At 37.8% G+C, this 18,206-nt stretch overlaps 1 protein-coding gene across 1 annotated transcript; it reads left to right on the plus strand.

The window, feature by feature from the left end:
• The first annotated feature begins 6,611 nt into the window (after positions 1–6,611).
• Positions 6,612–17,532, plus strand: LOC110057787 (gamma-aminobutyric acid receptor subunit rho-1-like). Its single transcript, XM_089275754.1, has 10 exons — positions 6,612–6,738; positions 8,812–8,933; positions 10,444–10,511; positions 12,311–12,466; positions 12,571–12,632; positions 13,285–13,367; positions 13,740–13,883; positions 14,304–14,492; positions 15,186–15,349; positions 15,818–17,532. The coding sequence occupies exons 1-10, from the start codon at positions 6,671–6,673 to the stop codon at positions 16,112–16,114; spliced, it is 1,353 nt and encodes a 450-aa protein (XP_089131880.1). The 5' UTR covers positions 6,612–6,670; the 3' UTR covers positions 16,115–17,532.
• Positions 17,533–18,206: the final 674 nt, after the last annotated feature.

Here is an 18,206-nt window from a genome sequence, read left to right on the forward strand (position 1 = left end):
ATCAAAACTCCTTGTCTATTTTATTTTCGCAGTGTAAAATTTTACTATGTTATAGAAACACATATGATGTTAGTAGCCTTTTGGCGTTGGTGAAAATTGTTGCAGCATCTCGGCACAAAAGACAACGAAAGAAATCTTTGTCAAGATTTGCTGACAATTGAAAACACCGACTCGGATTTGAAGTGCACGCGCTGCACTATGCAAATGAGACTTTCCTTTCAAAAACTTTTGCAAACTCGCCAAACAAACAGAAACAATAAGAAACTATCAAAAACAGGGTTTGGTAATGATTAAGCATTGTTTGGGAAACTCACAAATTAACTCGATACCAGAGTAAAGAGTTTTCTTACATAACTTTTCTTTACAGGGCAAACGCAAAAGCTTACGCGTACAACTAGCGCGAGCAAATATTATTCATTCACAGCGCGAAATTCAAGTCTGGCTTTCGACCCTGAAAAACTCACCTTTTCCATTAGCTCAGAGCATAAAACTACATATAAGAACCCTGGTTCTTATTCCCTGCCTTATTCCCTGCCTTATTCCCTGCCTTATTCCCTGCCATCGCTGTGAAAAATCTGCAAGAGAATCTCGCCACTCTCACCATTTGATCAGGACACGTGACAACATCCACGCGAGAGCTCACGACATGTGCGTGGATCCGCGCGGATATTTGACGTCAGGATGGCGCAATTTGTTCTAAAAATAGAAACATTGTCCCATATCATAGGTGCGCGCGGATTCCAAGACTTATGGTCTCTGTCCCCGATTATGGCTCCTGCCCTAACCCAAGAGCCTGTAATCCGCTCTTCTATGCATGGATCATGTGATTTCCCTAACCGAGTTTTCCTCAAACACAAATCCAAAATGAATGGTGATTTTTGCGTTTCTAAATTCCTCCTGCGCAGTGTCAACGGAAAACATTTGATGCGTTCTCAGAGTGAAACCTCCGTTTTCAAATCCCTGCTGCGTTGTGTCGACGGGGCGTGGTACTTAGTGGTACGATTCCTATTGGTTAAAAACTTTTGGGTGTACCTTCCAGTGTCAATCAAAGTTGTACATGCGCATTATCTGGATATAAGCCCTTTTAACAGATTGTCAACTTCACGTTTTGAAATGCTTTCTCCTAAGAACTGAGAGCCAAGCTTCACGACCAATCAGACTCAATCCGCGTACTTTTTTTCACCTGGATTGCAATTTATTTGTAATGACTAATTGGTGAATGATTAAAAAAACATTGCTTTTTTGTAACTCGTCGCTTCTATTTCCTTTGCTTATGTCATAATTTTACATGTAAATGGTGTATATGAGAGATAATAGTAATCGCTATTTCATTTCTTTCAAATTGAAAAAAAAACTGAAGAAAGAATATCAACGTGCTTAGTATTTAAATTGACAATAAAGTTGACAGTTACTTGTGATAATACATTGTTCGTAGCTAGTCTTGCGCAGCTCGTTTCGTCCCTGCCAAGGGACGCATCAGGGACCTTTGTGCTTGAAAAATTCGTTGGGCATCGCGCTTAAAGTCCCGTTTGCTAACAAAATGATGACAGCAATCTCGCCTATTATATTGCATAAGGATTCCCGACCGCACAAATTCACGAGTGAAAATTGACAATAAAGTTGACAGTTACTTGTGATAATAAATTGTTCGTGGCTAGTCTCACGCAGCTTGTTTCGTCCCAGCACGGGACTCATCAGAGACCTTTCTGCTCGGCAGAGTCCCTTGCTGTAGTTTGGAATTAACCCCCACAATAACAGAACGAATACCCAGGGGAGGGATTCCATCAACCCCCTCCCCCCACCGCACTACGGTGGGGGTATGAATTGGTTAATTTGTTCGTGAAGACGGTTTCAATAATCGCTCCCAAGAGATTGAAGCCCTCTGTATGTTGAACTATCTGAATTGGAACTTGGGAAGTGCTCAGGTCGACGATAAGGACGCCTTCTGAGATCTTAGAGCTCAGTCAGCTCACTACTGAGCCGTATGCGCGGGGCCTAAGACCAAGAAACCCAGGCGGCCCGGAGAAGAAGTTTTTGAAACAGAACAAGTAAAAAACGAAATTACGTCATTTCGTGAAGGTCAGAAAAGCCAGATTAAGTTAGCAGTGCTAAATTTAGATAAAAGCTACAAATTATGCTCGGTTTGCTAGATTATGCCCAAATTTATGCTAGCACAATCGACAAAAGCCTACACTTAAATCGCATTTACGAATACGATTTTTGAAACTGCTCAGTGATGGTTGGGTTCTACTTTTGCCTGGTAGCTTATTCCACAACTTCCACGACCGGAGGATAATATTGAAGTCATCCTGTTCTTCTAGCAAGATATTTTATGAACAATTTCTAACCAGCTTCAGAACCGCGCCTTGGGGGTTATAAGAAATGTTCGTGGGCAATATATTTTGTCTCCATAAAACAAACGATTATGTGAGAATGCGAGTAGGGGAGCCTACAAGCTGGACTTGCAAGTTGCCCGGAAGGTGAGGAGCATGCACTGATATTGTTCCAGGCAATAATTTAAAGCAACGAGACGATGCGAAAAAAGCAAACTCAAAACTTACAAATAAAATGGGCAGGAAGGGAACCCAGGCATTTCCATGGAAGAAAGTGAGGCCTTGAAGGGCTTGAACTAGACATTTGGTGGAAACTTCGCAGAAGCTGGAAGGGGAGTTTGGTAGCAGATATAATTCCCGTCGTTTGATTTGTTTCAGCAACTCAACGTTTTTCCACCAAGCGGTTGTGCTATTCCACCAGTACACAACACACTTTTGAAAGGGTGGTTTCACGTTTATGGGCATGTCTGTATTATTTTATCGCCTGTGCACGCTTCTTGGCACAGGCCCAGTTTTTCATTGTTTATGAACCAATCGTAAGCAAGTTATCTAATTTCGCATGCAGATAGCCTAAAATCATCAACCGCAGAATAAATTACACGGATCAACACTAAATTCAACGGTTGACAGCGGCGGTAAAATCCAGTCATTCTGCCACGACTAACTATGGCATATGATTACACTTCTTCCACCTTTTTGCTCTCGCATCACTAATTCGCGCGGCTCGAATTGCTTTCGATTCACTTTTCGCGCGGCTCGTTTTGGTTCGGCTCGTGCGGGAACGCTTGCTACGCAGGCTAATTACTGTACAGCATCTGCGTAGGGTTCTTAAAGCGACAACATTGATAAGAAGCGAACATAAGTGTTTTGATTCAGAGACATGCGCCGAACCGTGAAACCCTCCCTTTAATCCACGCGCAAAATCCTTGCGCTTGCGCGTTGCAAACATGTCGTCATCATTTTACGTAACAACAAAAACCAATTAACCGTATATGACAGTTAGTAAATCAGTGCAGTAGTGGTATTGATGGTGCGAAAGTCGGTCAACTACTTTAGTCACTGAGCACTTCTTCATTTGGTTTTGTTTTTGTATTTTTTGTCTTTTTTCTTGTTAGGTATATTGTAATTTTGTAAGTAAACAAGCAGGTATACATGCAAGCAAGACATTTACATGGCAGGCAGGCATAGCAGGTCACAAAACCAAAAGTTACAATGTTAAAAACACGAGGAAGAAAAATTCATGTACATGAATGGGGTTACTGAGTTAAAAACGATGATTCTTTCAATTTTGGATTATTGTGATACTGTTTTCCATGGATGTGGTAATTGGGAACGAAGAAGGTCTGGAACACCTAAAAAGACGAGGTGGTAGAACAATCTTGAATACCGCCCATTTGTCCACCGAACAGATGGGTACAAGTCTTTGTTGCATGGGACACTATTACGAGAAGAAGAGAAAACCACATTGTTGAACTTGTTGAAACACTTCTGAAGGGAAAGGCTCCAAGTTATTTCTCCAAATGTTCAGTTCAACTTAGAAGACATGATATTCATGGTTACGACATTAGGAATAAGAACAAATTAGTTATTGATAAAGTTCAATTAGAATCTACTAAAAGAACACTTTCTCTTATAAAGGGGCAGATATTTTTAACCATTTTGTATGAATCTAGTTCCAGTTTTTTTAATCTCTCTTTACATGTACATTTTAAGATTTTTATATAGCTTTTTAGATTTTTGCAGATTTTATATTTCATTTTGTTTATTATATATATTTATTTATTTATTTTACGCAGGACCCTTGCTGATAGCAGTTTTTAAAAAGACATGTTTATTTATTATTTATAAGGGTTAAGCAATTAAAGCTAAAAGTTACTTCGCTAAAAAAATTTTTTTTAAGAGCAGACTTAAAGGAGTCAATGGTCTCCTTCTTGCACCCATCCTAAGGAATAATATTCCAAAATTTTACCCCAGGAACAGTGTGGTGGGCTTTTTAACAAACACATGATCTTTTGTATATTAGCTTGCATAAGTCAATATTCGTTGCCATAGCAATGTCGAAAGAGGCCACCTAAATGGTTGGACAAAAAAGATGAAAAAAGAAAAACTTCTATAGAGTAGTTTTAAAGAGTTCAAATACAACAAAAGAGAAAGTTTCACAAGTTTAAAATAAAATCTGCGGGAGTAGTTTAAAACCACCTTATTTTTTTCATACATTTGAGGTGCACTAGGAATTTTGACGTTCAAGGATTTTAATTGATATTCAGAAATAGTTTATATGTCGTTAGCGTGATCCCCAGCTATATTTTAATGATCCTTTTTGAAAGTGTGGGACCCAATTTGTTTGCAATGAAGACAATTGTACTTCTGTCGTATTGCAGTGCTGCTACGTTGCTCTGCTCAGATCACTCGTACCCTTCAGACTCGCTTACGCTTACACTTTCCATTTATCCATTGGTTCTTTTAAAAGGAAAATGATTTACGAAAATTGAATGTCTTCACAAAGCTAAAATTGTTTGCTTTCTTGTTTCTCACACGTTTAATTATTCATCTCAATACAAGTTTTGATTAATTAATAGCGCTATCTCTGTTCATTTCAGCTGTTTATTATTATTTATTTTATTATTTAGATTCTGAAAGGGAGACCGAATTTTTAAAATGCGAAAAACACGAAATTACAAGAAAATCTGGCAACCTCCTACTGAGTGAAAACTGAGTTCCAAAGTCAAACCGCTAAAATGATGTATGAAAAAATTACAATGTCCCAAACATCAGAAAAACAGATTTAATCAGGTTTAATCAGGCTAGTTGAGTGCAATTGTTGTCACGGCTTTTCCGAATAGTGTACTTTACTTGCGTAGGGAGAATGCATGTTGACATATTTTTGACTCGATAATTGCTGTAAGAGCAGAAACTGCTGATCGAGCAGTGAGATACTGAGACAAAATGGGCTCATTTGACTGAGAATCGAGACGCGAACAAAACGGTTGGAAAGAAAGTAATTTTCCAGGATGATATCAACAACTTCTTAATTCTTGAGCGAACTTTTAGCGTTAATTTATATTTTTACAAGTGAAAGTACAAAATTGCCATGGTAACGTTTGGAGCGAAAGTTCTCGATACGATAAACAGGTCAAAATCCCACTATTGTGAGCGCAGATTTTCACCCATGATGTTAAAAGGAAAGCAAATGGTGTACTCAATAAATAAAGAAATAACTAACGTTTTAATGATTCTAATAATTTTCCTCTCCTTAGCTTATGGATCGGCAAAGCGCTGGTGAAATATTTCTTATTTCACTCGTTACCAGTTGATTGCGGCCATACATATGCCGGGAAACACTGGATGCGTACAAAACAACATCATGATTTCTTAGGGTTAGAGAACATTGGAAGCAAATGTTGTCTTCTAACGGCATTCAAGACTGCGGCATCATACACTATGTTGATTTGCCGATAAATTTTGCTGATTCACTGAAAACTTTTCACAGCCTCTGTGTTTACGAAGAACGCTAAACGCAATGTTAGTTAATGAAGATTTTAGGTTCTCTCTTTATGTAACAAGAGATTTGAAGAGCAACAACTTGCTCATCCACGTTTTTCAACGGAATATTTTGTGTCCCAAATCCTGATTTGTAATTACCATTGATACAAGTCCTGAAAAACATAGCTAAAAATCGTGCTTGAGTTTCCTTTCTCTCTTTGAGGTTCAAAGTTTAAGAAATATAGAAGAGCGCTAAAATCTGCACCCTCATTATAATAAAAATGTCTGTTAATGTATTACAATAATAATATAAGTTGTAGAACTTACTGTATTCCGTTGTTGTACCTCTTTCTGTAGAATTTTCATAAGTACGGTATTAATTATTAAAATCTCAAGTAAGCTCATGTGACATGATATTTTTTAAAGACTTATGTTTTGTCTATTCTGAAATTATAATTATTTTCTTGTTTATAAGAGTTAACTTTTCTAATGATTTCCGAGATTTGAAAATTACTTTTTTTACTCGATTCTCTGAATAACAAGCAGAGGATGACAGAGAAAAAATTTCTGGATCTTAATACTCAGTGATCGTTTCACATTAATAAACATACGTAGTCTATCGTCTATATCTTTGTGTTCTCTTCCAAAATATTTACGTTAGCGGAATATTTCTGTTCTTTAATTCAACATTAAACAATATTCTTCGGCTATTGTTTTATTCAGTAACAGCAAGTGGTGCACGAAAAGACGAAAAAAGTGAAGTGATAAATTATTAACGTTGCAGGTGTGAAAAGCGCCTGGATTGATCGAGTGAAACAGTTCGGCGACGAAATAGCGCATGGTGGAGCTGTAAAATGGAGTGCATTCAACTGCTAGCCGAGCTGGTTTGTGTGTTCGTCTTCATCACTTTCTCCTTCGGCCTGTAAGTTTTACTATATTCTATAAACAACCCTATTGCCAAGATCCTTTCGAATTCTTGAATGCTTTGACTTTGGTAGGGAAGAACAAAAATGGTTTGGCCTCTCTTTTGTCATATTTATTTTGCCGTAACAAGTTCTTTATTTGTGAGAACACTTTATATCACAAAACTAAAGCGAAAGATTTTAGTGAAATAGGTTTCGTGCGAGTTATAAGATTTTGATTAGAACTAATAATGTTGTCCCAAGTAATCTCGGGTTGGAACCTGGCCGGCAGTGCAAGACAATCAAAGTGAATTCACAGCGGGGTACACAACAAGGACAGTTATAAAATTCATTGTTAAATTGTTCCATGCTTCATCTTTACCGTCTTCATTTGTCAGTTAGTGTTAAGTTCAAAGTTCTATCATACATGTCATTGAACCTTTGGCCTTTTTCTAAAGCACGTCTTTTTAAAATGGAATTGGATCACTAATGCGGCAGAAAAGATCGGCAAGTTTTGTTAAATATTTAATATTGTTATCACTGTTGTTATGAACATCTGTTGTTCCTTGTACCACACCACTTTGTTTATTTAAACTGAGCGTAGCAGTTTTGCAGCGATTGAATGTCACCATTTATTATAAAGGGGGCTATCGTATGTCAAAACTCAAAAGTTATTTATGAGTTTATTTCTCAACAATTCATAAGTAACGGTTATTGTTACAGCGACATTTTTGTAAAACCTCGGATACCCATTTTAATCTCGCATTTGTTGTTTTAGGCTTGGTGTGAGACGTTTTAAAAAACAAAAGCTTACTTGGATATGTGACCTACACATAACCTAAGAGGGGGTCTGACATAACTGCCCTTGATCATGACCCCTCCTCACCTCAATTATAGTAACGAAAATGCTGGCAGAAAAAAAAAAAAAAAGATTACATATGAATCTAGCTTCGGTTTCTACTGGCATACAAGCAGCAGAGGGTACCATAGCAACGATAATAGTATTCTCAAGAGGCTAATTATCTTGAAATTATTGCAAGCCGAATTATTCTATATGTAAGTATTTAGTTAGGCGAAGTTGAATAAATAAATGATGAGCCTAGAGCGCTTTCCGTTTGGGTGGAAAAAACCAGTGAGAATTTTCCGCCAAAAAGAACAGTACAAATTTTCAAACCACAAAATTAGAAGGGATGAGTGTGTATCATCTGATGGCTTGAGAAACCTTCCAGTGGAAAGGACTGTTTCATTTCATTTCCCACGGAAACAGCCGCGTATTATATCAAGGAGCATGGGAATAGAGCGAAAAAGAGAATTCACAGACCCAGTGAAAACGAGAAAAGAGGTAAAACGTCCTGTGGAAAGGCCTATTCATTTGGTTTCATTTCTATTAATGTTTTTGTTTAAAGACCTTTGGTGATGCTAACTTTTTAAAAAGTAATTGTCAAAGCTTCTCGGTTCAACTGAATATTTGATGTCGACGAGTTGCCCTAAGACATCTCATAACACAATCAAGGCGCCTAATATACTGAATTCAACGGAATATTACTAGTACGAAAGCGGAAAATCATTGCTGGCATATGCATTAGGCCCCGTTCACAAGACACCGGGAGAATTTGAAATCGGAGGTTTCACTCTAAAAACGCGTCAAATGTTTTTCGTCCACACCACGCTTGATGAGTTAAAAAAGGCAACAATCACCGGTTGAATTTGTGTTTGAGGAAAACTCAATCAGGGAAATCACATGATTATCGTGACGTCATCGTTTTCGAAAAGCGCCGTTTTTAAAATGTTTTCTGTTCTCACGAAAATGCTAAGCCGGCGTTTTCAATTTCCTGTGGTTTGAAGAGCGTTTTCGAAAAGCTGCGTTTTCGTGACTGATCATTTTGTGTGGACGGTATGCCTAACCCTAGCAACAAAGCTGCGTTTTCAATTTTTTTCGGCGTAGTGTGGACGGGGCTTAAGGAAAATGGCACTTTAGAAAGAAATAATATTGAGTTTTTTTTTTCATTTTTCTCTGTCATGCTTAGATGACCTGGTTCTTTTTGCATGTTGACGAGCAATTCATAAAATACTGTCTGACTTTTAATTTTCAGGGAGAGTAATAATAATGCAAGGGAAATCCTGAATAAAGATAAAGAGTGGATTTTAAACTCTTCGAAGATCATGGAAAAATTGATGAAGGATTACGACCCTTCCATGGCACCGTTTGTGCCAGGTAAGTGATGTCTTTTATTTGACCGCAGATTCGCACTATGCCAAGAAACGTGTCGATTAGTACGAGTAAGTTCCTCTGGAAAAGAAAAACGTTTATGATTTATAAGTACAATCTGTTTGATAAAACCTAAATTTATTATGTTTCTCTGAGAATGTCTCATGTTGTTATCATATGGGCTTGAGCAAAAAAGTCGTGTAACAAAATTGGGTCAAAATAACTTCAGTAAAAAAAGGTCCACTCCTTTGAAATCATCGCTATTTTTTTTAAGAATGTCACTAGGAGATTTTCGTGTTTTTAAAGTAGCCATGCATGTAACGGTTCTTAAAACTTTGATCCAGCAAGAATTCAGATCACGGCAAACCGTGATCTGATCTTGGCAAGGCAAAGGTTTATTTCAAGATTGTTTACTTCTATTTGATTCAAGTACAATACCTTCATCGATGCTCAAGGTAGCTGGCAACAGTTTTTATGATTTTTCAGCTTTCCTACCTCCATGAATCAATACTACTACTCAGTTAACGCTACAAATAAATGTGTCAGACAAATGCTCTGGCGAGTCTGAAAGTTCGGTGAGCCCTATTGTTCTTTTGACAGTTTCAATACCGTTTTTCTGCGAAAAAAAAAAAAAACTAAAAAATCTCTGTAATATTTTCCCCACGCAGCATCGAATTCGCCTCTTTTAGCTCTAAATTGAGATGTACAAGGGATAAAAACAACGGTAACATTTAAAATAATTAACCCAACAGACCTACTTATACAAAATCAGACAAAATAGTTTGCCTTCGTTGACTCATCTTTAATATTCTTAACTAGAAACCTGGAGAACATGTCGTGTTTCTCGGACCAATTTTTCAAAATCAGCGTATTTTCCCACGCGCTTTATCCGCGGCGAGCCCCACTTTTTCCTGCTTTCAGGTACAAGTAACTAATGGCCTTCGACCTCTATGAGACGGCCTGCAGGAGATCATAGTGGTTGTATTCATCAAAAACAAATATCCAGTCCAACATGATCTAGACAACTACCATGATTCTGATCTCAGGCGCATCTCATAGAAGGAATTGGGAGTTATCTGACCTCAGTAAAGGTTTGAAAAACATCTATGCATCAGAAGATTTTGTATAGCATCGACTGGGAAAGAGTGATAGTATCGAACCACAAAGAAGTGTTGGGAACCATTATGAGCCACCTTACATGATCGGCCGTTTTGGTTTTCATCTTTAATGTGTCTGTTATGACTGGATTACTTCTGTACAACCTTTATTTCACGCCTCCAAACTGGAAACGTATTGTTAATGACAGTTTCGCAATCCTTGTGAGCGATCACATGATTTGTTAGACTAAGAAAATCTTAAGAGGAAATCTGCATTTGAGCATAATGCGAACAAGCTATTTCTAGGATATTGGTTTCGTGTCATCAAAAGTAAAAATTCTATCCTTTTCGTGTCTGTTCCGAATGAGCAAAGAAAGACGAGGTGCAACGAGAACACTGCAGTTCTGTGTTCATTCCAGGTAAACCAGTTCATGTCCGCATCACTATTGATGTCCTCGCTTTTGGTGAAGTAAAGGAGGCAAATATGGTAAGTTGAAATCTAACATAATACCTTTTATCGCCAATAGTACGTCTGCACGTGTTTTGTTTGTGGCTTTCTTCTTTTATCAGTGAGTTATTCATGAATTTTATTACTTTACATTTAAAGTACATGTCATGTTTAGCTTTCAGGCAAAACTTAAAGTCGTTGTTTCTTATCGTTTCGACTGTATAAAAACGTAACCGATTTTAGAATCAATAAAAGCTAACGGCTTTGTCAGATATTCTAGTTGACCTTATCAGGGGATTAGCTGACTCATTAATTGGCTAACTACCAACAAACAAACCAATCAACCACCCGACTGACCAACCGAAAGACTGAGTGACTGAGTGACTGACTGACTGACTGACCGACTGACTGACAATTGACTGAATGACTGGTTGACGACTAAGCGACTGACTGATTGACTGATTTTTATGAATGGTGCTTACAATCTGAAATGGCCAACAAAGTAGTTTACGAGAGGCTAGTTACTATTAAACAACAGCATCCTAGCTGAAGTCAAGAAAAATGGTCTGATGACTGCGAGCTTGAAAACGACGAAACAATTGACTGGAAGTTGGTTTAATCACTTCGGTTCAAACTATTACATGACTAGCAACAAACGGATCGGTAATTGTTAAGTTAGTACTATGAGTTATGTTACGGTATTGTCAGTAATAATTTTTGTGAGTAATGTTTAAGAAATAGAAAACATGCACCGTGTTTCTATCGAGTTTTGGTATAGATCTACTAGCGTTCTATCACGAATGCCGTTCTCTGATTAATACTCATTGATTGATTCTCTGATTCTACTTATCTATCACAGAATAGATAGTGAGTAGCGTGGCAGTGTGCCCTTGTTGACAAAATGACAGCCGCTTCTTGGCATTTTCGAAGCATCTGTGAAGAGGATTTAGATAAAGTTTTTAACCAGTGTAGATTTATACTAAAACAATTAGATTATTCGCTCTCGATTTCTTTGGGTGATAGTCTAATTGCTTAATAGAAACACGATTTTAAACCAATCAAAACGGGTGTTTTCTTGAGGCTATTTTCTATTAGTATCACCGAACTAGTGGACTGATGCAAATCCTACATTTTAATTGACTACGCTACTAGAGTAATAGTCCTCGAGTAGCGAAATTGGCACAATCGAGCGTGACGCTTTCTTTCGTTTTATTCCCAAACAAATATTTCTTCAACTTGCATTTGGTAACTTTACTATTGCCTTTTCTGTCCGACTAGTTGGGTGATACTAAAACAATTAGACTCTTCGCCCTCAAGGGCCACGGGTCCATAGCCCATTCGGCTTCGCCTCATTGACTATCGTATTTGTTAGTTGCTGTATTATTGTAGGTAGTGTCAGAAGCAAATCACCTCGTTCAAGGTGATATGCTTCTGGTAGTGTTTATATTGTACTATACGTAGCTGTAGCCTGTAAGTAATGTCCGTATTGTATTGTAAGTAGTGCAAGTGTATTGCAAAATAATAATTTCAAAAAAAACTTGACTGACTGACTGACTAAGAGCCTGACTGCCTGACTGCCTGACTGCCTGACTGACCGACTGAATATCGAGACCACTGAAAGACGACTGACTGACTAAGTCAACTAACTCACTGAAAGACTGACCGACCGAAAGACTACTGATTGAAAGACTTACTGACTGACAGACTGGTCGACTGACTGTCTGAAAGACTGACTGACGGAAACTGATTGACTAACTGACTGGTCGACTGACTGTCTGAAGGACAGACTGACTGGCTGGCACTGGCACAAGTTGTATTGCATTATTCTCACGTTACAGGAATATGGACTGGACTTATATTTTTGGCAAGTGTGGAATGATACCAGACTGGCTCAAGGCCAGGAGAGGTTTTTGTCGCTCAGTGGAAATGACATTAAAAAAGTTTGGACGCCAGACACGTATTTTATGAACGCTAAGAAAACAGAGATAAAAGATGTAAGTTCCCTCCTTATTGTTCTAGATAAGTTGTCAGCAAGTAAAGTCCAAAATTCTCTAACTAAAAAATATAGCTGCTAATATGCTGTGATGTTAATCAACAGGTTATGAAGGACAACCAAATGGTTTACATCATGCCCAATGGAGAGGTTGTTCAGATGTCTAGGTAAATAATTTCATGTGTATTTTTAACACCTTATACTGATTACTTCCATATAATTCAAGACGTGTAAAAAAAAGTAAACTTAGTCTTTTAGACAGTCATATATATGCAAATATTCCCGCTCCATTTCTACGTGAGAAGAATGATTTGATTATGATGTCAATCGGGTCGTTGATGATAACACTAAGCTGATTCGGCCAAGAGGACAGGATGTGGCTCTCGTCAAAGGTTTGTTGGAATCACGAACATATCTTGTGGAATTAATTATTTTTTGAACGTTTTCCGCGCTTTGATAAGTGGATTGGGTCATGATAAATTTACTGGTATAATTTTCTGAGTTTTATTAGAATTATGGAATTGTTTTATTAGAATTTTAAATTGTTAGAATTGTGGAATTGTAGAATTGTTAGAATTGTAGAATTATCATATTACTTCTGTACAATTTCTGTTTTTAGTGTAAACACGACCCTACTGAAGCAAACCTATTGCTTTAAACTAAATCGTGGGTAAATAAAGGACTGTTTTTGTTACTGTTGTTGCAATTCTCTCAGACTCCTTCTCTTGTTTGCAACCACCTGCGTAAAAGCTCGTTCCATTTTTTAATTTTTTTTTAAATTCTGATTTTATTGCAGTTCCTTTTTGTATGTTTCACTAGGATTACACTAACAGTTGCCTGTCACATGCAGCTGCAGATGTACCCGTTTGACCGACAGAAATGTGACCTCGTGATTGAGAGCTGTGAGTAACGTTTAAACATTTCAGACATGCGAACAGATACACGGTCATAACTACAGACCGAACTCACTAGACCTGAGCAATGCACAACCGGTGAAAACAGCACAATTATAGGCACAGAGAAAATTGAAACAAACAGTGCAATTTAATTCGAATTTGAAGATAAACTTTTTCGGCGTTACATATCGGGCATACAAACTGACGTATTTTCCAAATACAACAAACAACAAGCTTTATTCAGGGGCGGATCCAGATGATTCAGAAAGAGGGGGCGGAAGAAACCACTGGAGAAGCGCGAGCCAAATTTATTAGGATTTGTTTCCTCTCGACAAATATGATATCGCTGGTTACTTTAATTTGTTTTTTTCCCTTTAGTTTCGTTGACTAAAGACAAGCTGGTTTATACCTGGGGCAACTTGATAGCGGATGAGTGCCGTGTTGAAGTTTTTGATGACGCCATGGCTCAGTACGAGTACAGAGGAGTAAAACTCAATTATAGGCACAAAAAGATTATGTCTGGTATGTGCATGTATTGCTGTAGAAAACCTGGATATTAAGTGCTACGTATAAGCTCTATTAGACTCGAGTTAACAAATATATTGTTTTTTAAAATTAAATCAGTTTCTTCGGAGTAAGTCATTTCCACGGCATGGCAATTTCATTTCTCTTTAAAAGATCATTGGACTAGAAATTCTAAAACGTCCTGCCGGGAACAAAGTGGGGTTTTAAAAACGTTTCTTCCTTTTCCACCGATAAGAAGTCAACGTCAGCACTTTTGAGCATTCCAAAGTTATCACGGGACCCTGTTGACAGACTGCTTTGCAAATCCTTGGAGTCAATAAACCACAACAGTATCATGGCACGCAGAACGCTTCGTTATTACGAGCGGTAAATTCACGTGCATTTTAAAATTCTTATGATGTTTCATTTTTCCAACAGCGCCCTTTTCAAACTTATATGCCACGTGGGTGTTTGATCGCCGTACTTCGTATACGGTACTCCAAGTGTACCTGCCAAGTTACATGATCGTCATTTTATCATTCATGGCTTTGTGGATTCCTCAGGAAGCCGTGCCTGCCCGCGTGGGCCTGGGAATAACAACTGTACTCACCATAGTTTACTTCTTAGGTGAGAAAATAAATAACTCAATAGCCCTCTTATTGCAATGAGCATAAGAGACCCAACGATGTCTGTGTAACGTTTTTGAGGCATCTGTTTTTGGATTGACTTTGATCCTCTGTACCTGGCACCTTGCTCAGGGGCAGGATTTCGAGGAAGACCCGAGCATGTAACGTCCGAAGATTTCCTTCCTAAGATGGGTTTTGCCAAACAATGCTGTCTCCATATATTACCCTGAAAATCAGAAATTTGGCAAAATGTGCCGTCAATTTTCTGCCATTGGTTCGAGTTCACACACTTTTCAAAACGGTAGAAGTCATAAGCATCCGGCGAGGTTTTTGACCTTCCGGCTTAAGAGCTGACAGGTATAGACTTTTAAAGGCCTTTGGTCACATCAAATTACTGCTGTTAAACTGTTACCATACAAAATTAACAACAATTTTCTGTCCAGTTACGAGGTAAGATCGGTATATTTCAAACACATCAGCGAAGTAGTAATCAAATGTATGAACAAAACGAGTTGGAGAGTGCACTGTTGTTGACAAGTTTACTTCTAGTATCTAAAATCGTGAGTATTTCAGATGTCCTGTAGATATTCATGAAGATTCAAGGCAGGTCTATTAAGGGGACATCCACAGTACAGTGGCAAACATCTACGTAGGAGACTGACAACTAACAGGCTGGTATCTCATTTTTACTTAGGAACTGTCAACAATAACATGCCTCGTGTGTCTTACATGAAGGCGATTGATTTTCATCTCTTTGTGTCTTTTGGTTTTGTATTTGCCACCATGTTGGAGTATATTATCGTGCTTAACGTCTCAGCCCGGGAAAAAAGGAAATTAGAGTCGCACGAAAACTACGAGGTAAGCTAATGTACCTTGATTTGTATAACAGTCGATAACACATTATGAACATCTGATTGGTTCTTTACAATCTTTACACAGTATTAAGGAATAACAATTTATGCTTTATTAAATGAAATGCTTGGCTTAGGTTTCCAATAACAGCAGCTTGTTGTTGGACGTCTGTAATAGTAGTGAGGATTAACAAACGTTTTTTGACTCTCGTTGTTAGACAATCTGTTCCAAGTAACTGATGTTTCTGTTTGGAGAAATGTTACAAAATACAACTGGCGTTTTAATTTAGTAAGAGAAAGTTCACATAGATATAGCAGTCCATGTCTCCATGATATGTACTACGCTGTACACAGTTTCATTATGAAAGCTGTACGTGTTAGTTCTGGTTTTTCTTTGTCGTGTCCTTGAGGAGTTTATTAAGACGTAAAAAAGCAAACCTTGTGATATAACATGCTCTCTTCTACTTTTTTAAAGCTTGGTCCACTGAACAATCATACCTCCGATGACTCAGCACAGAATAACTCTTATGGCCCAAATAACACCGAGGCTCGTTACCGAAGGGGTAGTACTGAAAGCCACATTGAGGATGGAACCTTACCGGTCCTACCAGGACAACCCTACCGAAAGAAGTCCCATGGAGTCCTGACAACACACTCTGTTGACAGATTCTCACGGATCTTAATGCCAGCTGTTTATGCAACCTTTGTGGTTGGTTATTGGGTAGTCTGTGCAGCATTGTCACCTCAAAGAGAAGCATTAGATCTATGTTAGGTGTCTTTTAATGCCACAAATAAGGATAAGGTGTATGCTTCTTTCCCTGAAGGATGATTATCAAGTCATATGATCTTTTAGGCTTAAGTTCATTTTAACTATTCTCTGTCTGGTGAAGGAGTAAATTAGCCTTAATTATCGTATGATAGTTTTCTTTTTCGATTTTTAGGACCCTCTTTTGGCGACGAACAATTTTTGTCTGGTCAGAATTTGAGGCTGTTAACCCCTTAACATAGCTTTATGGCTCCAAGGTTTGACTCCCTTGAGAAAGGCAAGAAAGAGGGGCAGAAAGAAGGTCGATGCGAATACTACGTATAGTATGCACAGTTAGTTCATCAAGTGGGGTGTTAACTACTGATGGAACATTTTGTATATATCGATCGTAAAGAGAATTTCGACACTAACGTAAATAAGCAGGGGGATAATACGGAACAAATGGGGTCTGGAAAGTACAGTTATGTGGCAAATACATTGATTCCGGAGATATTTAAGTTTTTGGAAAATGTTTCAGAAATATGCAAATGAAAGGAACCCACTACGTTACCATGGAAGCAAACCTGTTGAACTCATATTGAAGAGCAAATCTGGTAAAATCTTACTGCAAAGAATCAAACATTTCTGATACAAATTGGCTAAGATATCTTTCTTCACCATTTGATCAAAATTCGGTTGAGTTTATGACGTTATCACTTGGCTAATTTGCACATTTTATAGAATTGGATATCTCTAGAACGAAAAGAGATGTTTGAAAATGTAGTAAGCAGCAGTTTTCTTCCCACACAGACTTCCTGTTTATGTTTTAAAATGGATTAGATAGGAAAGATGCGAATTTCATAATCATAGCTTTTTAAGTACCCTGGTGTTTTTCACCTTTTTTTTATTTTGGCTTGTTTGCTGTTAACATTGTGGTAATAAGCCGTCAAAGCATTCCATATCATGAAAACTCTATGCGAGATTGGATTCTCCATTAAATAGCTATTGAAGCGTGGTACAACAAGCTTATGATTACCTTGTAAGCTTTGCCTTGTAGTTTGTTCGCTGATAATGTTTACGATGCACGGTGGAGTGCATCAGTGAATATATTATACATTAAACCAGGCAGCTTAAGCTTAGAAATTTTAAAGTAACTCCCTAGAATGTGTACAAAACGAAGGCCAGTTACCAATTAATCTTGTCAATAACAAATTTCGAGATTAGAAAGTCTTTACGAAATTTTCCTGACGGAAAACGTCAGCAGTGTTTTCCATAAGTTTTACAGTAGGGAAACATAAAATATCAGAATTGAGAATTTTATTGTAGATTTTATTGTATTTAAAAAGTAGAATAAGATGCGGCCCATTGATATAAGGAGAAAAATAAAAATAAATAAATCACTGTATGGCATTTAGCTCTATTGTGCTAGTCGCAAACACTATAAATGAAGAGAAAATGTTGTAAATAGAACTGAAAACTTGTCAGAAATCTCAAACGGTTGGTGGCTAACCAGCTGGCTATTAGTGGCTGCTCAACAAAAATCCGTTAAGCGGCAGAGAGGAGGATTTTAACACCGGACCCCTCCGGATTGCAAATCCAACACTTCTAGAATCACGTAACAAGCAGGATACATCACCCGAACCCGTCCGAAAGTTTTTGTGGATCACCTGATGATTGCCGTAGATGATCATCCGAAGATTTTCAATATTATCGTAAATTTTGCGAATATTTTCGGAAATTTTCGAAGATATTTGGAACACCGAGGGCACGGCAGCCTCCCTAAAGGACCCTGAAATTCATTCAGCTAACCCTAGTCAGCTTCCGCCATTTTCGATGCCATCGAAATTATTGATATTACATGGTGAAGCGAAATCTTATTCATTTTACCGTAAGTTGTGTTCCTGAAAGTATGTTTAATTATCTTTAGTAGTTTCACAGTGATTTCCTTCGTTTCGAGATGCTCCGAACACAATTTAATAGCCAATCTCTCACATGTAAACAAAAACAAAGGTTTGGTTCCTAGGGTCCTTTAAGTAAACAATTAATTTATAACGAAAGCCTTCATATAGTCTACCGGTATTTTCAAGAGGTTACCACATGATTTCTTTATGTGTAACGG

The sequence above is a fragment of the Orbicella faveolata genome, unplaced genomic scaffold (genome assembly GCF_042242905.1).
Source record: "Orbicella faveolata isolate gen_17 unplaced genomic scaffold, um_ofav_v1 contig_37, whole genome shotgun sequence".
NCBI lineage: Eukaryota > Metazoa > Cnidaria > Anthozoa > Scleractinia > Merulinidae > Orbicella > Orbicella faveolata.